This window comes from Pan troglodytes, chromosome 12 (assembly GCF_028858775.2).
Source record: "Pan troglodytes isolate AG18354 chromosome 12, NHGRI_mPanTro3-v2.0_pri, whole genome shotgun sequence".
Taxonomy (NCBI): Eukaryota; Metazoa; Chordata; class Mammalia; order Primates; family Hominidae; genus Pan; species Pan troglodytes.
In genome coordinates this window covers 97,093,852-97,118,198 of record NC_072410.2, presented here as the reverse complement: position 1 = coordinate 97,118,198, position 24,347 = coordinate 97,093,852, and the positions used below count along the sequence as shown (strand labels likewise).

General features: G+C 38.3%; 1 protein-coding gene and 1 pseudogene across 2 annotated transcripts in view; one reads left to right on the top strand and one right to left on the bottom strand.

Annotated features, from left to right (window-relative positions):
- The window catches only part of ASXL2 (ASXL transcriptional regulator 2), a 146,556-nt gene that overhangs the window by 11,213 nt on the left and 110,996 nt on the right, over positions 1 to 24,347 (bottom strand). For both annotated transcript variants that reach the window (XM_054677738.2, XM_016948191.4), the window contains 6 exons: positions 22,914 to 23,040; positions 21,756 to 21,899; positions 13,667 to 13,830; positions 10,214 to 10,310; positions 7,722 to 7,827; positions 3,879 to 4,596 (listed from right to left, as the gene is read on the bottom strand). In XM_054677738.2, coding sequence (XP_054533713.1) covers positions 3,879 to 4,596; positions 7,722 to 7,827; positions 10,214 to 10,310; positions 13,667 to 13,830; positions 21,756 to 21,899; positions 22,914 to 23,040 — 1,356 coding nt within the window. The remainder of the gene's footprint in view (positions 1 to 3,878; positions 4,597 to 7,721; positions 7,828 to 10,213; positions 10,311 to 13,666; positions 13,831 to 21,755; positions 21,900 to 22,913; positions 23,041 to 24,347) is intronic.
- Positions 23,192 to 23,362, top strand: LOC112208304 (U2 spliceosomal RNA; annotated as a pseudogene).

Here is a 24,347-nt window from a genome sequence, read left to right as displayed (position 1 = left end):
TAGATAGCACTGGAAGGAAGACAATGTGTGATCTATAGGAGCCCCCACCATGCCCATACACATAAAGGAGTATGTACATAATGTTTGCCAGCCATTCTCATCTCTGGCTGGTATTATATTTACTTGCACAATTTTAAAATATATATGCTCTGGGTCCTATCCCAAAAAATTACAAATCAGAACCCCCAAGACCCTAGGAAGTCTTTTTTTTTTTTTTTTTTTTTTTTTTAGATAGGGTCTTGCTCTGTCTCCCAGGCTGGAGTGTAGTGGTGTGATCTCGGCTCACTGCAACCTCAGTCTCCTGGGTTCAAGTGATTCTTGTGCCTCTGCCACCCGAGTAGCTGGGATTACAGGTGTCGGTCACCACGTCTGGCTAACTTTTGTATTTTTAGTAGAGATGGGGTTTCACCATGTTGGCTAGGCTAGTCTTGAACTCCTGACCTCTTGTGATACACCTGCCTCGGCCTCCCAAAGTGCTGGGATTACAGGCATGAGCCACAGCACCCAGACTGAAAAAGCCTGGCCAACACGGTGACTCCAGAGGGAGCCTCCAGCTCAAAAAAAAAAAAAAAAAAAGTTTCTAAAAAGCTACTTGTGAGATTCTGATGTCTATCAGGTTTGAAACCATTGATTTCCTTCTTTTTTTTTTTTTGAGACAGTCTCACTCTGTCACCCAGGCTGGAGTGCAGTTGCAGAATCTCAGCTCACTGTAACCTCTGCCTCCTGGGTTCAAGTGATTCTTGTGGCTCAGCCTCCAGAGTAGCTGGGATTACAGGTGCCTGCCACCATGCCCAGCTAATTTTTTTGTATTTTTAGTAGAGATGGGGTTTCACCATGTTGGCCAGGATGGTCTCGAACTCCTGACTTCAAGTGATCCACCCACCTCGGCCTCCCAAAGTGCTGGGATTACAGGCGTGAGCCACCGCGCCTGGCTGAAACCAATGGTTTTCATACCATAAAATCATCATGTCTGAAACAAATCTGCCTTCTGTCCTGAACAATACTTTGAAAGCTATTAGAGTTACTAATAATGCAACAAGATGTGGACTCTTCTAGTAACTGGTTGAGTTTAAAGGAGCAAATAACTGTTAAGATGTTCTAAAGCATTTAATTAAAAAAAAATTAACCCACTAAACCCTAAGAAAATGCATGCCATTTTTCTTAATGTTCTTAAATTAAGAATAATAAAGTCACTAAACATTTTTCATTATTTGCAATACTCATTTCTCAAAAGGTCAGTAGTCCTCAAAAACTGATTCTCTCTAATTCCGAAGTTAGAGCCATGGGACTTCATAACAGGTGTCACAGAGTATATATTTTACATCAGGAAACCTACTTAATCTCTCTAAGAGCTAAATCTATTTCACATCCAATTCGAACAAGCCTAGATAGTATATTTACTCATCACATAGCATTTTAGAGGCTGCCTACAGTAAGAGAGAAGCAGTTATTGTCCCTTATTTATATCATATGAAAGAAACTGCAGGGGAAAAAATGAAAAAAAAAAAAAAGATAAAACTAAAAAAGTAAATACAAGAAAAGTGTTTAGGGGAATTTATATAGGGACAAACAACTTTACATAAGAATACTCGTGAGAGTAACTCTATACCTAACAAGGCCATAGTGTACTTGACTGTGCCTGTGAATAGCTACTGCACTCCCAGCCTGGGCAACATAGTGAAAAGAACTGAAAAAAGTAAAATTATACTAACTTGGTCACAGTGGATTAAAGTTTCTGTGTAATCCCTTTGGACTAGCAGAAAGCAGACAGAATATGATGTAACCCAGCCTGTTTACAGGTGAGGAAATAGAAATGATGGGTCTTAGCAACATTTATAGCAAAACCTAAACAGTTACTCAGCTCTCAGGCTTATCTCTTATTGGAGATAAGCTGTGAATGACATTGAAGAAAAGTTTCTAATATTTTTATAAGAAAGAATAGTAAAAGTGATTATAACAAAAATCAGAATCTCTGGCGATGCATGTTAATGGTAGAAAAAAAAATAAGAAAAAACCCCCATAGATTCGTAAGTGCTAAAATCACCAATTTTAAAGAGCAATGAATTGGCCAGGCGTGGTGGCTCACACCTATAACCCTAGCACTTTGGGAGGCCGAGGCAGGTGGATCTTGAAGTCAGGAGTTCAAGACCAGCCTGGCCAACACGGTGAGACCCCTTTACAAATAATTATTTGTAAACATACAAAAATTAGCCAGGCGTCGTGGCTTAACGCCTATAATCCTAGCTACTTGGGAGGCTGAGACAGGAGAATCCCTTGAATCCGGGAGGTGGAGGCTGCAGTGAGCCAAGATTGCATCACTGCACTCCAGCCTGGACGACAGAGCAAGACTCCATCTTGGGGGGTAAAAAACAAGCAATGAATAAAAAAGTAATAGGAAGTACAGACGGTGGCCCACGCCTGTAATCCCAGCACTTTGGGAGGCAGAGGAGGGCAGATGACTTGAGGTCAGGAGTTTGGGACCAGCCTGGCCAACATGGTGAAACCCCATCTCTACTAAAAAATAAAATAAAAAAATTAGCCAGGTATGGTGGTGCATGCCTGTAATCCCAGCTACTCAGGAGGCTGAGGCAGGAGAATCGCTTGAACCTGGGAGGTGGAGACTGCAGTGAGCCAAGATTGTGCCACTGCACTCCAGCCTGGACAACAGAACGAGACTCCGTTAAAAAAAAAAAAAATACAATGAGAATGGGTCAAGTTCTGGTAAGTGAATCTTTCCAAGGAATACTTCCTGACAGAACTAATTTTGGTTCACCTAAATTAAATAAAAAGGGGGAAAAAGTACTTTTACTAGTCTTATTTTTCCATTTATATCCTAATGAGTAATATTCAGTGTGTTGCCTCTTAAATTCCTTGGGAAGAAAAATAAACACTATTTATTAAAGGAATGAACTGCAAGCTGATATTAAGCACAAGCCCAAGTATTAATAAACCTTTAAGATCCGAAGTAAAAATGTGTTTGGGTTTTAAAAGGCATTGTATATTAAGACAGTCAAAGATACTACCTAGAAGAATTTGAAAGATTTGACATGCAGCAATACAAGGCTAACTGGAAGTTAATCACATGCTAAGCAGCAGAGCTTACCAAGACTATCCCATGTTACTAGTGTCCCTCAAGTAACCAGTAGTGGCAGAAGACAGCTACACATATTTCCTTTAACAGGAGGGAGCTAAAGGTAGTTCCTGATTCACAGAACATCAAGTCAGTTATGGTAGCAAGAAAAGGGTAAGTAAACTCAAATACCATGGCTCTTGGTACAAAGATAGGATCCTTTGATTACACCAATAGTCTCCTCATGCTTAGTCTCACATTTCTTATTTTGTCAATAATTTTCATGATGGTCTGGAAGCATGCATTACAGACTACCTGTAGGGGAACCGAAGGAAGCCCAAGACTCTTCCACCCTGGGATTGTGATCAACTCTTCTCTGCAATATCTGCGTGAACCCTGGCCCAAAAAATCTAAGAGGTCCTGAGGAGACAGTAGGACAGTTGGCTGTCAATGTTCTATAGAGGCTGAGAATTATAACTAAGTTTTTGGAAGTCCATTTAAATTATATTTGGTCTAAGAGTCTGAGATCAGGTGCCTCTGAGCTCGAGTAGTGAGCACAGGGGTGGTTTACATTAGATGCCCAGGTACCTTCCTTATGCAAACATCAGTACAGACCTGTATGTAGGACTGCAGTTCTAAATGCCCATCTATCATTTTATTTGTGTAAGACCATAGTTACATATTTATCAAATATATCCAACTGCTTCTGCATTAAGAACTACCACAATTTACTTGAAATTTAGTAGGTATGACCAAAAACATAGGGTTCAGACCATCTCTGCTTTTCTAATTCTCTCCATTCTCTTACCTTGAGAGGTGGTACTTTTCGCACCTGGATTCTGTCCCCTCTATTGAGAAAGGGCTGTGGTGAGACCTGAAATGGCTGCTGGTGCTGGCGATTCTCAGTGACACGTGGCCTCTTCTCCCAGCTCACAGGGGCCTCTTCTTGGGTGAGGGAAGACTTCCTCTTGAGGCTTTCTGGGCTCTGATCAACAAGAGTTGCTAGAGGTTCTTTCATATTAGTCTCCTGTGGACCCGCTCCTGCTGTGGGCTTCACTATTGGTTTTTCAACCCCAGGACTCTTGGGTTTGCTTGGCGATGTAACTAAAGATTCTTGGCTTTCACTTTTGTTATAATTAGAAGCTGTGGTGAGATGGTTCTTCTCAGATTCCTGTTCAGCAGAGGTGACTGGCTTCTGCTCCAAGAGATCCTCATCCTTTGGGCACTTGATGGGAAGAATGCTGCTAAGCTCATGTGTATTGAGAGCTGAGGAAAGCAGGGGCTCTGAAGATGGGGAGAAGTTCGGCTGCACTTCACCTTGGCTTTCACACTCTTCTTTTCTGCCTGGTGATGACATTTGCAATGCTTCTTCTTTACACTCTGACTGGGGGACTACTGGAACTATTCTGATAAGAGAGGCCTCTGACACAGGCATGGATTTTGGTTGTTCAGCTGGGGTTTTCTTTACTTTGGGATCACTGGGAGAAGCTGTCAATTTCTTAGAATCTTCAAGGCTCAGGCCAGAACTAAAAAGGTGAAAAAAGAAATATTCTAGTTGAAAAATAGCCCATGTTGTGAAAGCATTCATTAATAGAGATAATGGAAGATGACAATGCCTAGGAGAACCCCTGACACAGCAGGTATTCATGTATTATCTTCACTATTAGTAGTAGTGAAAGTTCTGGAGTCAGAGTGCCTGGATTCAAATTCTGGCTCTGATACCTACCGTCCGTGTGATATTAAGTAAATGACTAGCCTTCTTTACTTCAGTTTCTTCAATTGTACACTAGGTTTAATTACTTCATAGTGTTGCTATGATAATTAAGTTAATCCATATAAAGTACTTGCCTAACACATAATGAAAGTTCAGTAATAGTAGTTATTACTACTTCTGCTTATAAAGGGGCCACATTGTCTGGACGCATGCATCACAGACTACCTGCAAGGGAACTGAAGGAAGCCCAAGACCCTTCCACCCTGGGATTGTGATCAACTCTTCTCTGCAATATCTGTGCAAACCCAGGCCCAAAAAATCTAAGAGGACCTGAGGAGACAGCTGGCTGTCAATGTTCTATAGAGGCTGAGAATTATAGCTGAGTTTTGGAAAGCCCATTTAAATCCCACTTGGTTTAGCTCTAAAATTCTGAGATCGAGTGTCTCTAAGCTATTCTGAGGGTATAGTTCCATTGAGATATCCATAATGTGGCTTGGCTAAAAGCTAGGCTAATCTGTAAAGGTCATTAGTGACTCTTCTTAATGTTTTAGAATATTGTACAACATGTAAAATCAATGAGCCTTCTTTGGTGACTTCAAAGAGTCAGTACTGTGCTTCTGAGATGGAATGGCTAGGGACAAAACTGCGCAATAATCAAAAACAGTCTTTCTATAAAAGCTGACAAAAAGTGATAGTTGAAAATAGAAAGACCCACGAACTGTTGTAATGCTCTATCTGCTTAAGAAGGAGGGAATGGGCCAGGCACAGTGGCTCATGCCTGTAATCCCAGCACTTTGGGAGGTGGGCAGGTCGCTTGAGCACAGGGGTTTGAAACCAGCCTGTGCAACAGGGCAAAACCCCACTCCTACAAAAAATACAATAATTAGCTGGGTGTGGTGGCATGCACCTGGAGTCCCAGCTACTCAGGAGGCTGAGGTGGAAGGACTGCCTAAGCCCGGGAGATTAAGGCTACAGTGAACCGTGATTGTGCCACTGCACTCCAGCCTGAGGGACAGAGTGGGACCCTGTCTTTGAAAAAAAAGAAAAAGAGGAAAAAAAGGAGGGAATGAACAAATATTTGTAGAATTACTGCTACCTGCAATAATAGTCTAAATGTACCAAACATCACTTCTATAGCTCAATGCTCATACCAAAAATATAGAAAAATCAGTTTATAGAACTCTTTTTTTTTTTTTTTGAGACAAGGTCTCGCTTCGTCGCCCAGGCTGGAGTGCAATGGCGTAATCTTGGTCACTGCAACCTCCACCTCCCAGGTTTAAACGATTCTTCCACCTGAGCCTGGGTCTACAGGCACGCACCACTACACCCAGCTAATTTTTTGGTATTTTTTTTTTTAGAGATGTGGTTTTGCCATGTTGCCCAAGTTGGTCTCGAATTCCTGGGCTCAAGTGATCGCCCACCTCAGCCTCCCAAAGCACTGAGATTACAGGTGTGAGCCACTGCAACTGGCCGCAGTTTATGGAACTCTTAATCTCAATAGGAATATTTCCTAAATGACTGTGAAGGAGATGGATAAATACTACTTGGAGACAAGGAAAAGGAGAACTTAGTTTTCAAGCTGCGGTTACGGGTCTCCTTAAGGGCTGCCATTGGTGTGCAGATGGAAGGAAGGGAGACTAACAAGTAGGAGTTCAAGTGTTCAATCCTATTTCAAACAGAACATCTCCATTACCATCTATTTAAATGTCCCATTACAATTTCATTGTTGGATCTTTTGTTGGGGGGGAAAAACTAATTTAGGCTACAGCCTCTTTTAAACAGAATTTATTTCTTGATTCAGCTATGTACATCTCCCAGAGTGCCTTTTACAGAGGAGAGGCTGTTTAATTACAGGTTGGTTCTAATAGTCCACATTACAAAATTCCTAAGATTCCTTAGTGATTCTGGATAGCTACATTTTGGGATAATTAACTACTATAAAAAGTGGACAGAACCTCAGTATTCTGGCTGGGAGTGGTGGCTCACACCTGTAATCCCAGCACTTTGGGAGGCCGAGAAGGGCAGATCACCTGAAGTCAGGAGTTCGAGACCAGCCTGGCCAACATGGTGAAACCCCAACTCCACTAAAAATACAAAATTTGCCAGGTGTGGTGGTACACGCCTGTAATCCCAGCTACTCAGGAGGCTGAGGCAGAACTGCTTGAAACCAGAAGGCAGAGGTTGCAGTGAGTCTGAGATTGCGCCACTGTACTCCAGCCTGGGTGACAAGAGTAAAACTCTGTCTCAAAAAAAAAAAAAAAAAAAAAAAAAGAACTAAAGAACTTCAATATTCTTCTATCTTATAAAGTAACCAGAAGAAAAACCAATCTTTTCAAAGAAAGGGACTCTTAATTCAAAGTTTTTTTAGAAATGTATTTTTTTTTTTTTTTGAGATGGAATTTTGCTCTTGTTGCCCAGGCTGGAGTGCAATGGCACCATCTTGGCTCACCACAACCTCCGCCTCCCAGGTTCAAGCGATTCTCCTGCCTCAGCCTCCCAAGTAGCTGGGATCACAGGCATGCGCCACCACGCCCAACTAATTTTGTATTTTTTTAGTAGAGACGGGGTTTCACTATGTTGGTCAGGCTGGTCTCGAACTCCTGACCTCAGGAGTTCGCCTCAGCCTCCCAAAGTGCTGGGGTTATAGGCGTGAGCCACTGCGCCCAGCTAAAAAATTTGTTTTTAAACAAGCCATTTCACCTACAATGACAGTTTTAAGGGTAAAGTATAATGAGTAATCTAATTCTGTGAACCCGTGATTCATAATAAGAAAAAAACTTCTTCCTAAAGAAGAATCAGTGAGACAAAAAAAACCAAAATAAAACAAAACAGAAGGAAACTGGGGCCTAGATTTTCTGAGAAGGTAATGAGATAAAGCACTACATGACTTATATGTAGGAATTAACATTTGGTTTATAGAACCTGTCCTAATATTACCTCTGCCCATAGTAGCTTTCAAAGAATTGTTCTTTCCATGGCTCCACTTTTTTCTCCTTCTCAATCTCTTGTCGAATTCTCACCTGCATCTCAGGTGTAAACTCACCTGCAATGTACCCAAAAAAGGATATTCAATAGAAAAATGCTATTTGCAACATGTAACTATTTATAAATCATGAAAGACTCAGGCAGCAATTGGAATACTACCATGTGAAAGTAACAGAAACTCCTCAAACCTCCTCACTGTAAAGGAGGACCTAAATGCCATTAGGTGAAATAAAAATATGTTTGCACACCACTCCAGGTAGCTTTCAGTACTCAGCTGAGGCTGACAAAGCCTTTTCGCTGGGCTTCCCTGTGGTACCTTCCTCACGCTCCAAGCATCACATTCCATACAGATTTATTTTATCTCTTACCTAGAACTTCCAATTTATTTTCCACTAAAAGAAAAAGTGATGTGCTTTCAATAAACTATGCCACTGGGCATTTTTACTATTTTAAAGATCAGTTTCTCCAAGGCAACTTAATTTTAGGCTTTTTACCTCTAACTGCAAAAAGAAAAGATATGGCCCTAGCATTCGAGATTCCAGTAAAAAGGTAGGGAGTTATTCTGGAGTTGTCAGTTTTCTAATTGTTCCACAAATTGTACCAGGCTAATGCTCTAGCAAGAAGATACTCAACCTGCCAAAGACCCAGCTGCTCTGAATATGCCATTTATTTGCATATACTACCAACCACCTCAATCCTTCCCACTCCATCAGCAGAGAACAGTGAATGTGCTTGGTAGGCCATCTTCAAACTTGTGGCTCAGATAGACTGCTCTCTTTTGTACTCTAATACCCAGGACATCAAGGAATAAGAGGTAGAAATGGCAGAATTTGAAGTTTAAGACCTCCTGGGGGTGAGAAGAAGGAGAGGAAAAGTGTTAGAGGACCGTGGACATCACAGTCGTGGGCAAACGATTGGGAAAAGAGAGATTTGGCTGTCAGAATCCAACCCAGAACTCCTGCTATTGAGTCTACTGTGTATCTGAAAATGAGGAATAAAATGTACTGGACTCTGTTCACATATATACAGTGTTCCAAGTTGTTGTTCATAAAATATGATCACATGACTATAGGTACAGCAGTCACTTGCTTGCATGTTAAAAAGAAAAGTAACACTGATAATAATAATCGCAGTATCATTGCTGACAGTACCTAGTTACAAAAAAGTGGGGGCTGAGGAAGTAAATCCTTTACCAATTTATTCTTAAAGAAAGGTACCGGTAGAACTGGTATGTTTTAATCTTTCTGAGAAAAAAAAAAGCGGGGGGGGGGTCTCTGCCCAAAAATATCTGTAGGAAAGAGAAAGGACCAAAGTAATCAGAGCAACAGATCCCTTCTACATAGAATTTCTTCTACAAGAAGAGGATGGGAAAAGTCAACAATTTCAAGAAACAATCTAGATTATATATTAGCTGTTCACTTTAACTGGTAGGAATCTGACAGAAAATAAACAATGAATAGCATTCCTAATGCGTTCCTTACAAATGTATATATTTTAAAGTCTCTCACACTTGTTTTAGGCTATTCTTTGGTATACGACTTTTCAAGTGCTATTTTTTATTCCATGTATACTGAAAAACAGATGTAATAAAAATAATTCAGCCAGTGGTTTTACTTATGTCTGCATATTAGAATCGTTTGGGAAAACTTTGAAACAAACAAACAAAATCAATAAAGCTCTGACACTAACCCAGAGCAATAAAAACAAAATCACTGACACTGGTGTTTGCACATCAGTATTTTTAAAAACACCACAGGTGTTTTTCAGCTGTAGAGGTGAAGAACTGCTAGTACTGACAGATACTATATGCAGTGCCCACACACAATCAGTCACTAGAAGCATGGCACACATGGCAGACCAGTGATCACAGTCAGTAATTCTTGGTCATGATCCATACTTACTACAATGTTCTGACTGCCAATTAACTGTCCATTTCAAATGGCTGAATTTTATATTATATGAAATATACCTTAATGAAGTGATCTTTTAAAAAGCTCTCACTGATTGCTTTTACTGTTAGTTTTATTGAGGCTAGGCAGTAATAAACAGATTATCTCACTGCTTACCAAACTGGGATGCAGAGCACCATAAAGTGACTAATTCTATACTTTTATTAGAGAGCCTAATACAATTTCAATTCCTAGGCATTAATGTAGAATTGCTGAATCAGAATCTTTAGGAGCAGGGCCCAAAAATCTGTATTTTTTAATTTCCTGGAAGCTTTATATCATTAAAGAAACATATTGCTAGATTCCATCTGGTGTTAACCTGGTAACATAGGCTCTAGATAAAAGTCTAACAACGTGTTCCACACATGATAGTTAATTCTATCCTATGGAAACATCCTGTCCTTTACCTTCCAAAACTGCGTAATTACCTGATGAGGAAGAGAGGTGCTCCGAGTGCACACACCACCTGGGAGACACATTAAGTAGAGCACTTACCTTCTGAGAGTCTTTCCTTCCAGCCTTGGGCTGCTGAAGTGAAGAATTCATTGTTAAGGGCTGAGCCATTTAACTTCATTAAACCATCTGGACCAACCTGGGTCAAAGAATAAGCCAAGGAAAGCTTACAAAGAAAGTGAAAGGTATCACGTGGTATTTGACTTTCCTGTCATTTTATAAAAGAATGTATATATATTTATTTTAATAGAAATATAACTATCTCATACTATGTGCTTATCCAACTGTTATTTAATGTAATATCACTTTGTTCTAAAACATTGCTTTCCTGTTTACCTCTCCTCACTCCTTTCTCTCCATTCACATCCATTCCCTAATAATTAAAAATCTACTCACAGAACCACACATATAGTGCTGGAACAACTGGCTATCCACCCAGTAGAAAATAAAGCTGAATCTCAGATTCAGATAATGACCAAAAAAAAAAAAAAAAAAAAAAAAAAAGAAGGATGGACTAAAAATCTAAATGTAAATTTTAAGTCAAAAACAGTTTTTTGAAGAAAATTAAGAAAATGATTTGGACATCCTTGAGATTGAGGAACACTTCTTAACCCACTTTACTTTCCAAATGTATGTGGGTCGACATCATTTCCCCCTGGCTCTACAGCAGAAATTGGTAAACTTTCTGTAAAGGGCTAGACCACAAATACTTTAACTTTGCAGGCCATATGGCTTGATTTCAGCTACTCAACTCTGCCACTGTAGCACAAAAGTAGTTACGGACAATACGAAAACTAACAGGAGTGGCTTTAAGCCAACAAAACTTTATTAATTAGGCAGTCAGCTGGAAATTGCCTAGTGGGCTGTAGTTTGCTGACTGCTGATTCATACTCTAGAGAACTGGTACGAGGGTAATGGTGTTCCTATAAGAGCAGTTTATCCAGTCTCTACTTGAGTATTACAGTGATAAGCAAGTTACTCCACTATAAGCCAATCTATTCTGCAGTTTAATCCTCCAACTGTGAAAAAGCTTTTTAAACCCCAAATCTGCTTTCTGTATAACAAAGTATACCTCTTCCATATCATGGGCCTTCAAATATATTGAAGGAGAGGGTTTTGATCCAAACCTATGTTTTTCTCTGGTCTAAATATTTTTCTACTCATTGCTGGATACTCCACACAGTCAAATATGGCTTCCAACTTTTCATTCTTTAAACACTCTAAATTTCATCTGACAGTAGTTTGTATTCCACTTAATCGAAATTCTATATTCTCTACACATAAGGACAATGTTACTCAGATTACTGTGGGCTCCAACCATGTTAACAACTGAAAAAGACTAGCCAAGTAACCTCCTATTAAGAATACCCTGGGGCTGGGCACGGTGGCTCACATCTGTAATCCCAGCACTTTGGGAGGCCGAGGCAGGTGGATCACGAGGTCAGGAGATCGAAAGCACCCTGGCTAACATGGTGAAACCCCGTCTCTACTAAAAATACAAAAAAAAAAAAAAAAGAAAGAAAGAAAAAGAAAACACACACACACACACAAAAACTAGCCGGGCATGGTGGCACATGCCTGTAATCCCAGCCACTCGGGAGGCTGAGGCAGGAGAATTCCTTCAACCCAGGAGGCGGAGGTTGCAGTGAGCCGAGATCGAGCCAATGCACTCCAGCTCAGGCGACAGAGGGAGACTCCATCTCCAAAAAAAAAAAAAAAAAAAAAAAAAAGAATACCCCCCAGGATTGCACTCTATGGGAAAATGAACTAGATAACCTCTAAGATCCCTTTTAATTCTAAAATTGTATGTGGCAATCCTCCAGATTTAGAACTTGATAAAGAACATTAGTCAAAAGATAGTTCTGAGGAACCAGCATTAGAATTCCATAAACAGGCCCTCAGTTACATCCTGTACTAGTATTCCCAGCCTAACAACCCTGAGTCTTTAACAAAAAAAAGATGAGAGCAATCTCCAAGAGGTTCTCTTAAAACTGCTGAAACTTCAGTCTCCTAACTTGTTCTAACCAAGAACTGGCATCCTCAAAGCTATAATTTCTCCAAGAGTTATGTAGGGAGAGCAGTTACCAAGAAGGACTGGTTTTACTTCTTTGTCCTCACTGCTGTAAGAATACCTCATTTATTTGGGCTCTCTGGACAATGGACTCTGAACTCCTTTGACATGTTCTGATTCACAACACTATGAAATTGATATCAATGCAGTCTAGTAGAAAGATGATTTTCAGAATTAGATTTAGTTTTATTTCAGTAAGTCAATTAGCTAATAATGAATTCTGTAGCTTACTCATTATCTGTTATCCTCTTACTACGAACAAGAGAGTATAACCAGTTCTTTTACTGTGTAAACTAAGGAAAACATCTCCCTCTCATCATTTTAATAAACATTCTTAAAAGTTAGGGGTTGGGGAGACCTATCACATTACTTAGAACACAGTTGAGATTTTTAAAAATCTCAGAAGTGAAGAAAGCTTAAAAAATTGTAATTGTTCTATCTTCCTTTTACAGAGGGAGGAAACAGAAGATCAGAAGGGGGAGTGACTGGGTACACTGTTTTCCTTGATGAAAGCCAAAGTCTCAGACCTTTTCTTTATTCCTGACCAAGGTAAATCACTAAAGCTCTCTGGTCCCTGCCTTGACGCTTGCCAAACCTTTGGCATTTCTTTTTGCTACTTTTGTTTTTTTTTTTTAAGTATAATTTACATTGGGTTTTAAGTTCTTTACTATGAAAGTAATAAATGTTTCTCTTAGAAAAATGTAACAAAAGAATGCAAACTGCAAAATTCCCAAGTCCACCACTGTTCATACCATGTTGTATTGCCTTTCCAGATCTATTTATTTATCTGGACCCATGTTTTTGGCTTATTCCTGACATTTCCCACTCCACTGAAGCACTGGCCCACATCCTGTTGATACTGGACCAAGACAACTCTTCCTCCTGAAGTTTATGTATTCTTTTTTTTTTTTTTTTTGAGATGGAGTTTCACTCTGTCACTCAGGCTGGTGTCCAGTGGCACTATCTTGGCTCACTGCAATCTCTGCCTCCCAGGTTCAAGTAATTCTCCTGGCTCAGCCTCCCAAGTAGCTGGGATTACAGGCACCCACCACCACGCCTGGCTAATTTTTGTATTTTTAGTAGAGACAGGGTTTTGCCATGTTGGCCAGGCTGGTCTTGAACTCCTGACCTCAGGTGATCTGCCCTCCTTGGCTACCCAAAGTGCTGGGATTACAGGTGTGAGCCACCATGTCTGGCCTCCTCCTCACCTTCATTCTATGGATGTCTGCATCCTAATACAGTCAAAATAATTCTGTCATCTTGAAATTCTGGTAGGAGAATTTTTTTTCCCTAAGCCTTAAAAAACCCGCCTATTGAGAAACTTATGTAAAAATATTCTTACTTCTCACTTAGTACCATTAATACCACTTTACAAGTATACATAAACAGCTATTTTTAAAATCTTAAGGAGTTCAATGACGCACCTGTCGATCTACCTCTGGGAGTAGTAAAAGCAGTCGTTGCTGGCAATCTCCAGGAAGGACTGAAAATGTGTGCTTGTTGATCAGTGCTCGCAGATTTGTATTAACCAGAATGGAGTCCGGTGTCTCAACGTCAATGTCAGCACATTTAGTTCTTTTCATTTGTCCTACAAAAACAGAGAAGAATCGTTTGGGCTTCCCTCGCAAGTCCTGTTTCTATATAAACTGTAGCTTTCTGTGCAGTATAAAAAATCCACAATTGTAAGCATTTAAATATCACACTACGAAGAAGGTAACACTTAAGATCTTAGAATTTTCTTCTAAGACTAACAAAACAAGTTTTGTTCATTTATAGAGGATAAAAGAATACAATGTATCTACCTTCTCTGCATAAATAGAATAAAGTCTGTAAAAATGGGTCTTCTACCATACTAAAACTGCATTTTATGTTTGAGACTAGATTATTTCCCCCAAAAAACTGAGAAAGTTTATGATAAATGATACGAAGAATGTCTAAGAAAGAAAACCCAAATCTACAAATCATACTGACTTCCTTTGCCTCTTCTCATGACATTTTTTTTCACTGATTTTAATTTACATTGGCTAAAAATATTATGATTTAATAGCCTAGCAGTTTCAAGAAATCTGTCCACAACCAGAAGGTTACAATCTTTAAAAAAACTGAGTACACAAAGGATTAAAATGTAAATAAAAATTTATATATATATATAAGACCAACCTGGAAAAAATATTTGGAAGCCATGACAAAAGGTTGCTCTTCTTCATATGAAAACAGCAATTACACATCAATAAGAAAAAGACAAATACCACCAAGAGAAAAATGAGCAAAGGAAATTAAAAGGTAATTCAGTCCACTAACCTTAAGTAGATGCTAAAATATTAATATTTTTAAAAATGCAAATTAAACCACTGAACATATTTGTCCATGAAAATGGCAAAATATTGTAATATGGTAATGGGACTATGCAGGGGGAAAAAGCAAAAAGCACTTTCAAACGCTGCTGATGGGGCTGAATCAGCATAATCTTAGAAAATCTAACAATATCTAGCAAAATGTTAATATACATAAAACTACAGGATCCAGAAATTCTACATTTTGAATTGCTTTCACAAAGCTATACAATCTTTGATGTGGGTACACCCTCTGCCTCCTGGCGGAAGCATAAACAAAAACAAAGGATTTCCCTCAAATTAATCCCACTGGATTCCTACAAATTAAAATCTGGCATTACTACTTCAGAAAGATTAGCCAACAAATGAGAAGTTATGCCACTACAAGAGAGAATCATTAGAAACTAGAAATAACAGATGGAGACCTAGAAGTACTGAAGCTATCAGATATACAGAATACAGAATTGCTATGTACAAAATGTTTAAGGAAATAAAGAATGTAATTACAAAAATAAGGACAAAATAATTAGGAATTAATAGACTTAAGAAAATGGGACATCTAGAAATGTAGAATAAAAATTGATGAAATCGATTAAACAGTAGTTTCACAATATTAAAGAGGGTCTACACTATATAGCCAAACAATTTACCCTCAATTTACCCAATTTATACTCTCAGAATATGAGAGAGAAGATAAAATATTTTTAGAGGTTTAGCAAAAACATAAATGACAGAATGAGGGTCTAACAAATACCTGACTGAAGATCAAGAATGAGAAAATGATGAGAATGGAAAAAAGGCAATATTCAAAGAACTGACAGCTGTACATTTGCAGCAACTGATGAAAACTACAAAACTAAAGCTCTAGAAGTGGAACGTATTCCAAAGAGGACAGAAAGAAATCCACGCATAGACCCAGCATAGTAAGAGTGTTTATCAAAGACAAAGAGAATAGCTTGAAAGCATCCACGAGGAAGGGAACGATCACATAAAAAGGAATGAAAGAGGCTGGGCAAGGTGGCTCATGCCTGTAATCGCAGCACTCTGGGAGGCCGAGGCAGGCAGATCACAAGGTCAGGAGATCGAGACCATCCTGGTTAACACGGTGAAACATCGTCTCTACTAAAAATAGAAAAATCAGCCGGGCTTGGTGGTGCACGGCTGTTATCCCAGCTACTCGGGAGGCTGAGGCAGGAGAATGGCGTGAACCTGGGAGGCAGAGCTTGCAGTGAGCCGAGATCGCACCACTGCACTCCAGCCTGGGCAACAGAGCCAGACTCCGTCTCAAAAAAAAAAAGGAATGAAAGAACAGCAGTAAACTTCTTAAAATGAAATTTGGAATAAGATAGATAATATCTGTAAAATGCTGACAGAAAATAACCACTAATCTATAAAGGCATGTCCACCAAACTATCCTTCAAAAATGAACATGAAAGGACATTTATAAACAAAAACTGAAGGCGTTCACTACTCAGAAACCTGATATAAATACAGTTCTTATTGTACTTCAGGAAAGAAAATCATTGCAGAATGGGTTGAAATACAATACAGAAAGGTAAACATGTAGATAAATATATGTCCACATTATTTATATAAAATAATAGTATTCTAGTGTCTGATTTGTGAGGTTAAAAACAAAATACAAAAAAAAGACAATAATATTTATTTAAGTCCAGATAGAAAAGATTAGCACTGAATTGTTGTATTTCCACTGTTCTGGAGGAAAATCAAGATGGTTACTTTTAAGAATTAAAGACATATCACATGTAACTAAAAAATATATAGAACTATGATATATCAATTTTTTAGAAGTGTGGTACCATTTAAGGAATCACTAACCACTAAAAGAGAAATTGAGTGCATACCAAACTCAGTAGAGAGAAAAAAAAGGCTACAAGAGAATTAATATGAACACACCAAAAAAAAAAAAAAAAAAAATCAGTAAAGCCAAAAAACCTTTTCAGAAGTTTAAAAGAAGAGTAAGAAAGAGGCTGGGAGTCGTGGCCCATGCCTGTAATCCCAGCACTTTGGGAGGCCAAGGCAGGTGAACCACTTGAGGGCAGGAGCTCAGGACCAGCCTGGCCAACACGGTGAAACCCCATTTCTACTAAAAGTAAAAAATCAGCCGGGCGTGGTGGCGGGTCCCTGCAATCCCAGCTACTCAGGAGGCTGAGGCAGAAGAATCACTTGAACCTGGGAGGCAGAGGTTGCAGTGACCCGAGATCGCACCACTGCACTCCAGCCTGGGTGACAGAGCGAGACTCTTTCTCGGAAAAAAAAAAAAAAAGAAGAATAAGAAGGAAACAAGAAACATAGCCATAGGATAAAAAACTATGACTGAGAAACAAGTCCAAATATTAACAAACACAGTAAATGTAAATAAATAAAACTCATCAAATGGGAGCCTGTCATTGGGTTGAAACCAAAACAAAGAAATTTCAGCTAGTTATATGCTATTTAGAGAGAGATTATGTAAAGCACAAGGACACAGAAATGAAGTTACACACCAGGCAAAAACTAACCATAGGGGAGCTGGTATACATTTATTAACATCGAATGAAAGACACTTTTAGTAAAAAGACTTGATGATCGATAAGGTAAATAAATATTCAATCCATCAGAAAGATTTTAAACACGAAAACATCCAATATAAAGTAACTTCAAAACATGTGAAATAAAAACTAAAAGAACAGGGAGAACTGGACAAACCCACCATTTGGATAGGAGATTTCAACACATCTCTCTCCATTATTAATAAATCAAGCAAACCAGAAGGAGCTATCACTCACTAAAAAAGCTGATTTCAGGCTGGGCGCAGTGGCTCACGCGTGTAATCCCAGCTCAGCACTTTAGGAGGCTGAGGCGGGCGGTATCACGAGGTCAGGAGTTGGAGACTAGCCTGACCAACATGGTGAAACCCTGTCTCTACTAAAAATACAAAAATTAGCCAGGAGTGGTGACGTGTGCCTATAATCCCGGCTACTCAGGAGGCTGAGGCAGGAGAATCGCTTGAACCTGGGAGGCGGAGGTTGCAGTGAGCCAAGATCACGCCACTGCACTCCAGCCCGGGTGACAGATCAAGACTCCATGTTAAAAAAAAAAAAAAGCTGATTTCAGATTAACAAGCTTGATCTAACAAGCACAGAATTCTGTGTTGAACAACTAGAGTATATTTCTAAATTCAGTATCATTAGGTCAAAGAAAGGAGGTCTCAGTAAATTTTGAGTAATAGTAGTGCAGTAAGAGCAACAGCAGCAGCAGCAACTTACATAGGGCTTCCTAAGTGCCAGACACTGTTCTAAGCATTTACATATATTCACTCATTTATTTTTCACACAACCCTATGAAGTAGGTAACTATTTTCTCCCCATTTCACAGATGAAGAAAGTGAGGCCCAGATATAACTTGCCCAAGTCACATTATTAAGTTAGTGTAGTAGAATTTAAACCCAGGCGATTTGATTTTAAAGTCTGTTGTTCATCACAATGCCACACAGGCATAAGCATCACACAGTCCATGATATCTGACCAGAGGCTTCATAACAAAAAGATAAACAAAAATCCCTATATATTTGGAAATTAACAACAACAAACCAAAAAAACTTCAAAATAACTCCTGGGACAAAGAATAAATTACAATAAAATTTTAAATCTTTTCAAAGTGAATAATAAAAACAGTGTCTAAGAGGTAAATGTTGTCTATAAATTCAAATAGTACCTAAAGATACAAAATAAAAACAAAGGTTTCTACATTCAAACCCAACCTTCCTGCCAGAAATGACATTTTAAATTGGATAACATGAAATCACAATGTACATGTTAATCATATTTGGTTTTTAATTTCACTAAATATCTTGGGACATTTTTCAAATTATCACCTACAAATTCATCTTCTTTCTTTTAAAAAAAGCTGCATCACATTCCAATGCATACACCAGGGGTGTCCAATTTTCTGGCTTCCCTGGGCCACATTGGAAGAAGAACTGTTGTGGGCCACACATAAAATACACTAACACTAACTAATGAGCTATAACAAAAAGATAAATAAATAAAAATCACCAAAAAAAATCTCATAATGTTTTAAGAAAGTTTATAAATTTGTGTTGAGCAGCATTCAAAGCCATCCTGGGCCACATGCAGCCTGTGGTGGGTTGGGCAAACTTGCTATATACCATGATGAATTTAAATGGAATACCACTGATGATAAAGGTAGGTGGCTACCAGTTTTTTGTTTAATATAAACAATGTTTGTATTAATATAAACAATGTTGCAGTGCCTCTACAAACTTTTGAGAAGCAACAGCTTTGTTTGCTTTTCCCATATAATTAATGGAATTGGACTGTCAACTTTCCTTGAAAAATTTTTACTATTTATGCATTCATTGTACCTGCACATCGCAGTCAAACTTCAGTTAAAATGTTCACTTCTTAAAAGACTGGGAAGTAGTTGTGAATTATTTTCTACTACTGACTGAACTGTGTACCCTGAAGATACTTTTGTGCCTCAAAGTGGTCAGTTTAAGTCCTCTAATTTTAGTAAAGATGACTTACCCAAGTTTTTTAAATTTAGGTTGACTTAATCTATTATATTATACTTGAAATCTGAGGTATGTTTAGTCTTCTGACTGAATCTGGGATGTAAAAATATTTATTATCAATTTTACTGAAGTTAATAAAAATGATACCAATGTCAGCTAGAAAGTATTTTATATAAATTAGCTAATTTAGTTTTATCATTTATGTTTTACACAACTTCTTCCACGTGTTTTGAAAATAGTCATTGTGTGGCTGGGGGCGGTGGCTCATGCCTGTAATCCCAGCACTTTAGGAGGCCAAGGCGGGCAGATCACGAGGTCAGGAGATCAAGACCATCCTGGCTAACACGGTGAAACCCCGTCTCTACTGAAAATACAAAAAAATTAGCCGGGCGTGGTGGTGGGCACCTGTAGTCCCAGCTACCCAGGAGGCTGAGGCAGGAGAATGACATGAACACGGGAGGCAGAGCTTGCAGTGAGCCGAGATTGCGCCACTGCACTCCCTGGGCAACAGAGCGCGACTCCATCTCAAAAAAAGAAAAAAAAAAAGAAAATAGTCATTGTGGCTATGTTACAAAAATTTCCACACTATTTCCCTTAATGCTCATTTGCTTGAAAGAACATGGACTTCTGCTTACTTCTCAGCCATTAGATCAAACTTAAATAAATGGAAATGGTGCTTTCTTTTTTTATGGTTAATTTTTCCTAGTTTTCCATGAAAGTTAAAAATTCCTGGTCCATAATTTCTCAATTTTGTACCTCTACATTTCTTTCGCAATTTACTAAAATTTTCAATTTTAACTGATTTTAAGTAGAATATGTGCTCCATGAGGAAGAAATATTGCTCTGTTCATCATCACAGCCCTAGGACTCTAAATCTGTGTTTGGCTTATTAGCATTTCTTCCATAGATATTTAATAAATATTTTTATTCTTAGCAGTGAAACTGATGATCAAAGGGCACATTCGGTTTAAATATGTGATATACTACATTAAGAAAAATGTACAATCCCCTCTAGAATCAAACTAAGGTTTTTTGATTTTTTTTTTTTTTTTTTTACAAAGCATTGTTTAAATTATTGTTAATTCTGTTCTCACACTTTATAGTTTAGATCAGTCTGGAATATGTAAATGAATACAGAATAAATTTCCCTCAGAATGTGTCAGCACTGCTGCACTTTTAGTTTCCATGTTGCTGCTAAGGATGTCTGTACTCCCAATTCTTGAATCTTTCTATGTGAAGTATTTTTCTTCTTTCTGGAGGCTTTTTGTTACCTTTTCATGACCCCATATGTTTCGAGATCTTTAAAAAAAAACATGCCTTGGCATAGGTTTCTTTTCACTCATGTTTCTTAATGCCTATTACACATTTTTAATCTGGAATTCTGTGGCTTTTTATTCTAAATAATGTTCTTATATTGTTTTTTATCACACTCTGTTCTTCCTTTCTGATAGTCCTACTATGTGAGACATTGTACGACCTAGATTGGTGTTCCAAGTTTCTTACTTTTTCTCTCCTACTGAACCTCTTTTTCACTTTGACAGATTTTTCTAAGAAATTTCTTCAACTTTACTGAAACATTATCAAGATGATCTCTGCTTAGCTGGGAACCTATACATTTGCCTGCAGACTTTTTTCTAAGACTATTCAATGTCTTTAGGTACCAATCCACCAATCTCAAGCTGGAACACGATGGGAGGAAGAAGGAAGTAGTGGTGTTAGAAATATGCCTTGTTAGTAGCATTTTGGAAGCCAAGGAGGAGAATCCCTATTCAGTATTTACAGTATTTACATTTTACTTGATTTTCCAGATTTCAGTACAGTGCCTCTTCATCTGCCCCCAGCTATGTTTGATATCCCTGAATTTGGAGTTTCTCTGGTTCAAATTTCACCTCAAAATAAACCTCCTGTCTCCTGCTGGGGTAAGGCATCAAACTGCTTCTTACTAACTTTCAAACAAAATTCCCCCCTTCTCTTCTGTAATACATCATATCTCCAATTCTTGAGCCTTCCCGGTGTTCTGCAGCCTTATGTGGCTGCTTTATCCCTGGCAACTGCTCTTCAGCTCAGTGAAAAATTCTATCCAGTTTTCATCTCTCAAAATTTGCTGACATCTCTTGCCCAGCTGTGGTCTCCTTGTTTTCTTCACCTGTATGGATTTGATCTTTTGTATTTCCATATTATCATTTCAGTGGGATTTCAAAAGGAACAGAGAGAAGAAATTTCAGTCTGTCATATATATTTAATCATACGCCCTTCTATCTTTCTTTACACAGAAATAAAACATGAATAATGCTGGACAAAGCAACCTATTGGCAGAAAGGGAAATAAACCACAAAATGACTGATAATAGATCTTTCTCTGAAATAACGTTTGTTAAGAGGAAGACAGGAAGAACATGAATACAGTCAAGAGCTCAAAGGTAAACAGGGGATAGCAGGAGAAAGACATACTAAATCAATTCTGTTCCTGTTACTTTTCATTTCTTAACAGTAATTATATTAGCAACAAAAAAACTTATGTCTAATCTTTGCTATGTAACTCAAATCTAAGTTATAAGTACCTAAGCCAGGTAGCTGATGAATTTCAAACATGTAGCTGATAAATCATGGCAATGAAAACTGAAGTCTTTGTAAGCAAACTTACTGGTATGGAGTCTCTCAGATCTCTGGAATGACTTCTTCCCCAAGCCTAGTAAAGTATTTTCCACTTTAACTGAGGAAGAAAAGCTGGAGTTTGAGTTTTGAGGGCTGCCTGTCTGTCCATCAGATTGCTTTCCTTCCCATGTTGCTAGGAGAAAAAAATACGTATAAAGACTGGTAGCACTGAGATTATAGACAGAATCAATTAATCAATCATTCAACATTCACTAAATGAAGTTATGTATGAGGCAATGTGACCCTCCCTAATGTGTTTTGAGTTTGAAAATTAAAGTCAAAGAGTAAAATAAAACCCTGTTTTTCCTCCCAGCATACTATTTGCTTCTAGTGGTAAATTTCCTTTCTCATAAAAATGCAGTTCTGTAAGATTCAGATTGAGTCTGGCAGGCCCGTAGAATTAGCTTATGGTATCAAACTGAATTATGTAATACAATACAGAGTCTGTGTCTAGAAAGTTTAGAGTAGAAACAAACAAGCAACCACAACAAAAGAGCCAAAGACCTTACAGACATGTCCAAAAGAAACTCAAAGGTTGTATGTATTCTTAGGAAACCCTGTTATTTTTACAGAAAACTGGCTAAGAGTTTAGTTTGAGCCTCTTGGAAACATCAGATTTTAAGGTTGCTGATTAGAGGTTTCCAAACATTTATTAGATTAGACCATCTTTAAAGTCAGTCATTTATTTCCTTCTTATATGCAAATCCCAGTGCTAACATTTTTTTTGGAAACAGTGTCTCGCTCTGTCATTCAGGCTGCAGTGCAGTGGTGAGATCAGGGCTAATGGCAGTCTTGACTTCCCGAGCTCAACCAATCCTCCCACCTCAGCTTCCCGAGTAGCTGGGGCTACAGGTGTGCCCCACCACACCCGGCTAATTTTCTGTGTTGTTGTTGAGACAGGGTCTCACTATTTTGCCCAGGCTGGTCTTGAACTCCTGGGCTCTGAGTTATTTTTTAATAACTGCATGATTATTTTGCACACAACTTTTCCCATTTATCCTGGATTTATACTGATGTTTTGGCAGTACAAGGATTGTGTAAGTAAATATAATTTAAAAATAAATGATGTCATAAACAAATTAGGAAAACCAACATAAAAATACTAGGAAAAAGAAACTTCCATTGAAAAACTGCCCAAACTGCCTACCAGGTTTGGCAGGTACAGAGTCACTGGCTGCTTTGACAGTCTTTAGAGAGAGATGCTGGTTGGAGGAGATGGATATGCTTGGCCTGCATTGCTGCTGCTGCTTCTTCTGCTGTTGCTGCTTTAGCGCCTATAAAGATAAAACAGACTATAAGAAACAAAACCAATCAGTTTTTTAGTAATAATATAAATTACTTCTTTTTTAAATGGCAAGAAGCATGCTGATCGTTCAATTTCTTTGAAATCTATCAAAGCAAACAAAAACCTAAATTAAGCTAACTCTCGCTTCTTGGCCTTTTGGCTAAGATCAAGTGTAGTATCTGTTCTTATCAATTTAAATTAAGCCAACTAAACACAAGGCCTAAGTGATTCTTAGAGTTTGGATAGTTTTTGCCAGTATCATTCCTTTATATAAATGTGAAAAATAGTCATTAGCATTTTTTGGAACTTAAAAAAATCACTAGGTAAGCCAAAAACTTCCCAGTCTTGTAAAGCAGAGACAGTACGTTTTCAATCATTTCTAGAAATGAAATTCTAAGCCTTATAACAAAAAGAGCCCTATCTGCATCAAACCTACGTAGAAATGTAAATATTCAGTTTACGCAGGCTTCAGAGATACAATATTTTTACAGAAGTTTGTAAATAACTACATCAGTTGTCTTGGGTGACAGCAATGAGATTTGTCCCAATTATCAAATTTCAGCAATTTACAGCAATGCAGTAAACAGAGGGAGAAGACTAGACAATACTGGTTCTAACAACAGTGTGGTTCCTTCTGTCTACTTCAGAATATTTTGATTTCTATGAGGTTCTTAATTTATAAAATATACTTGATAATACTATTTAAAATGAACAGGAAAAAAACAAGAAATACCCAAATTTTAATCACAAAAACATTATGAAGGCAACTTTTAACTTAAGGTTTTCTTTAAAAAAAAAAAAAAAAAAAAAAAGAAACGAAGAAAGTAATTTCAGGAAAAAAACTGAAGTTTGACTTTGCGAGGTTGCCAGTTTCAAGCTTTTAAGACCGTCATGTAGAAAAGTGTGGAGTAACTGGCTACTTCTGGTTTCCTATTCTCTTTTCCCAATAGTTTTCCTCCTGCTTAACATTTCACACGTATCTCTGGCTATGCTATAGGCACAGTGGCAACAAATGATCTCCTCACTCTAAGTTGCCAATGCAGAAAAGCAACTGAGAGAGCTCTATGTCTCGCTTAGCCTCACCTACATTTATAACAGGTGAGGCAGAAGCACAAAGTACATAAAATGGCAGTATTGACTGACCATTGATTATGGCTTATTCTCTCATTCTTTGCAATTAGATCAGAAGATGTTCATAAATTCCTGCAAGTGCAGTCACCAGTATTCATTCCTTGCTCCTCACAGGACACATGTAATTTCAGGTTAACGTAAAATTTATTAGAACCACTTGATTGC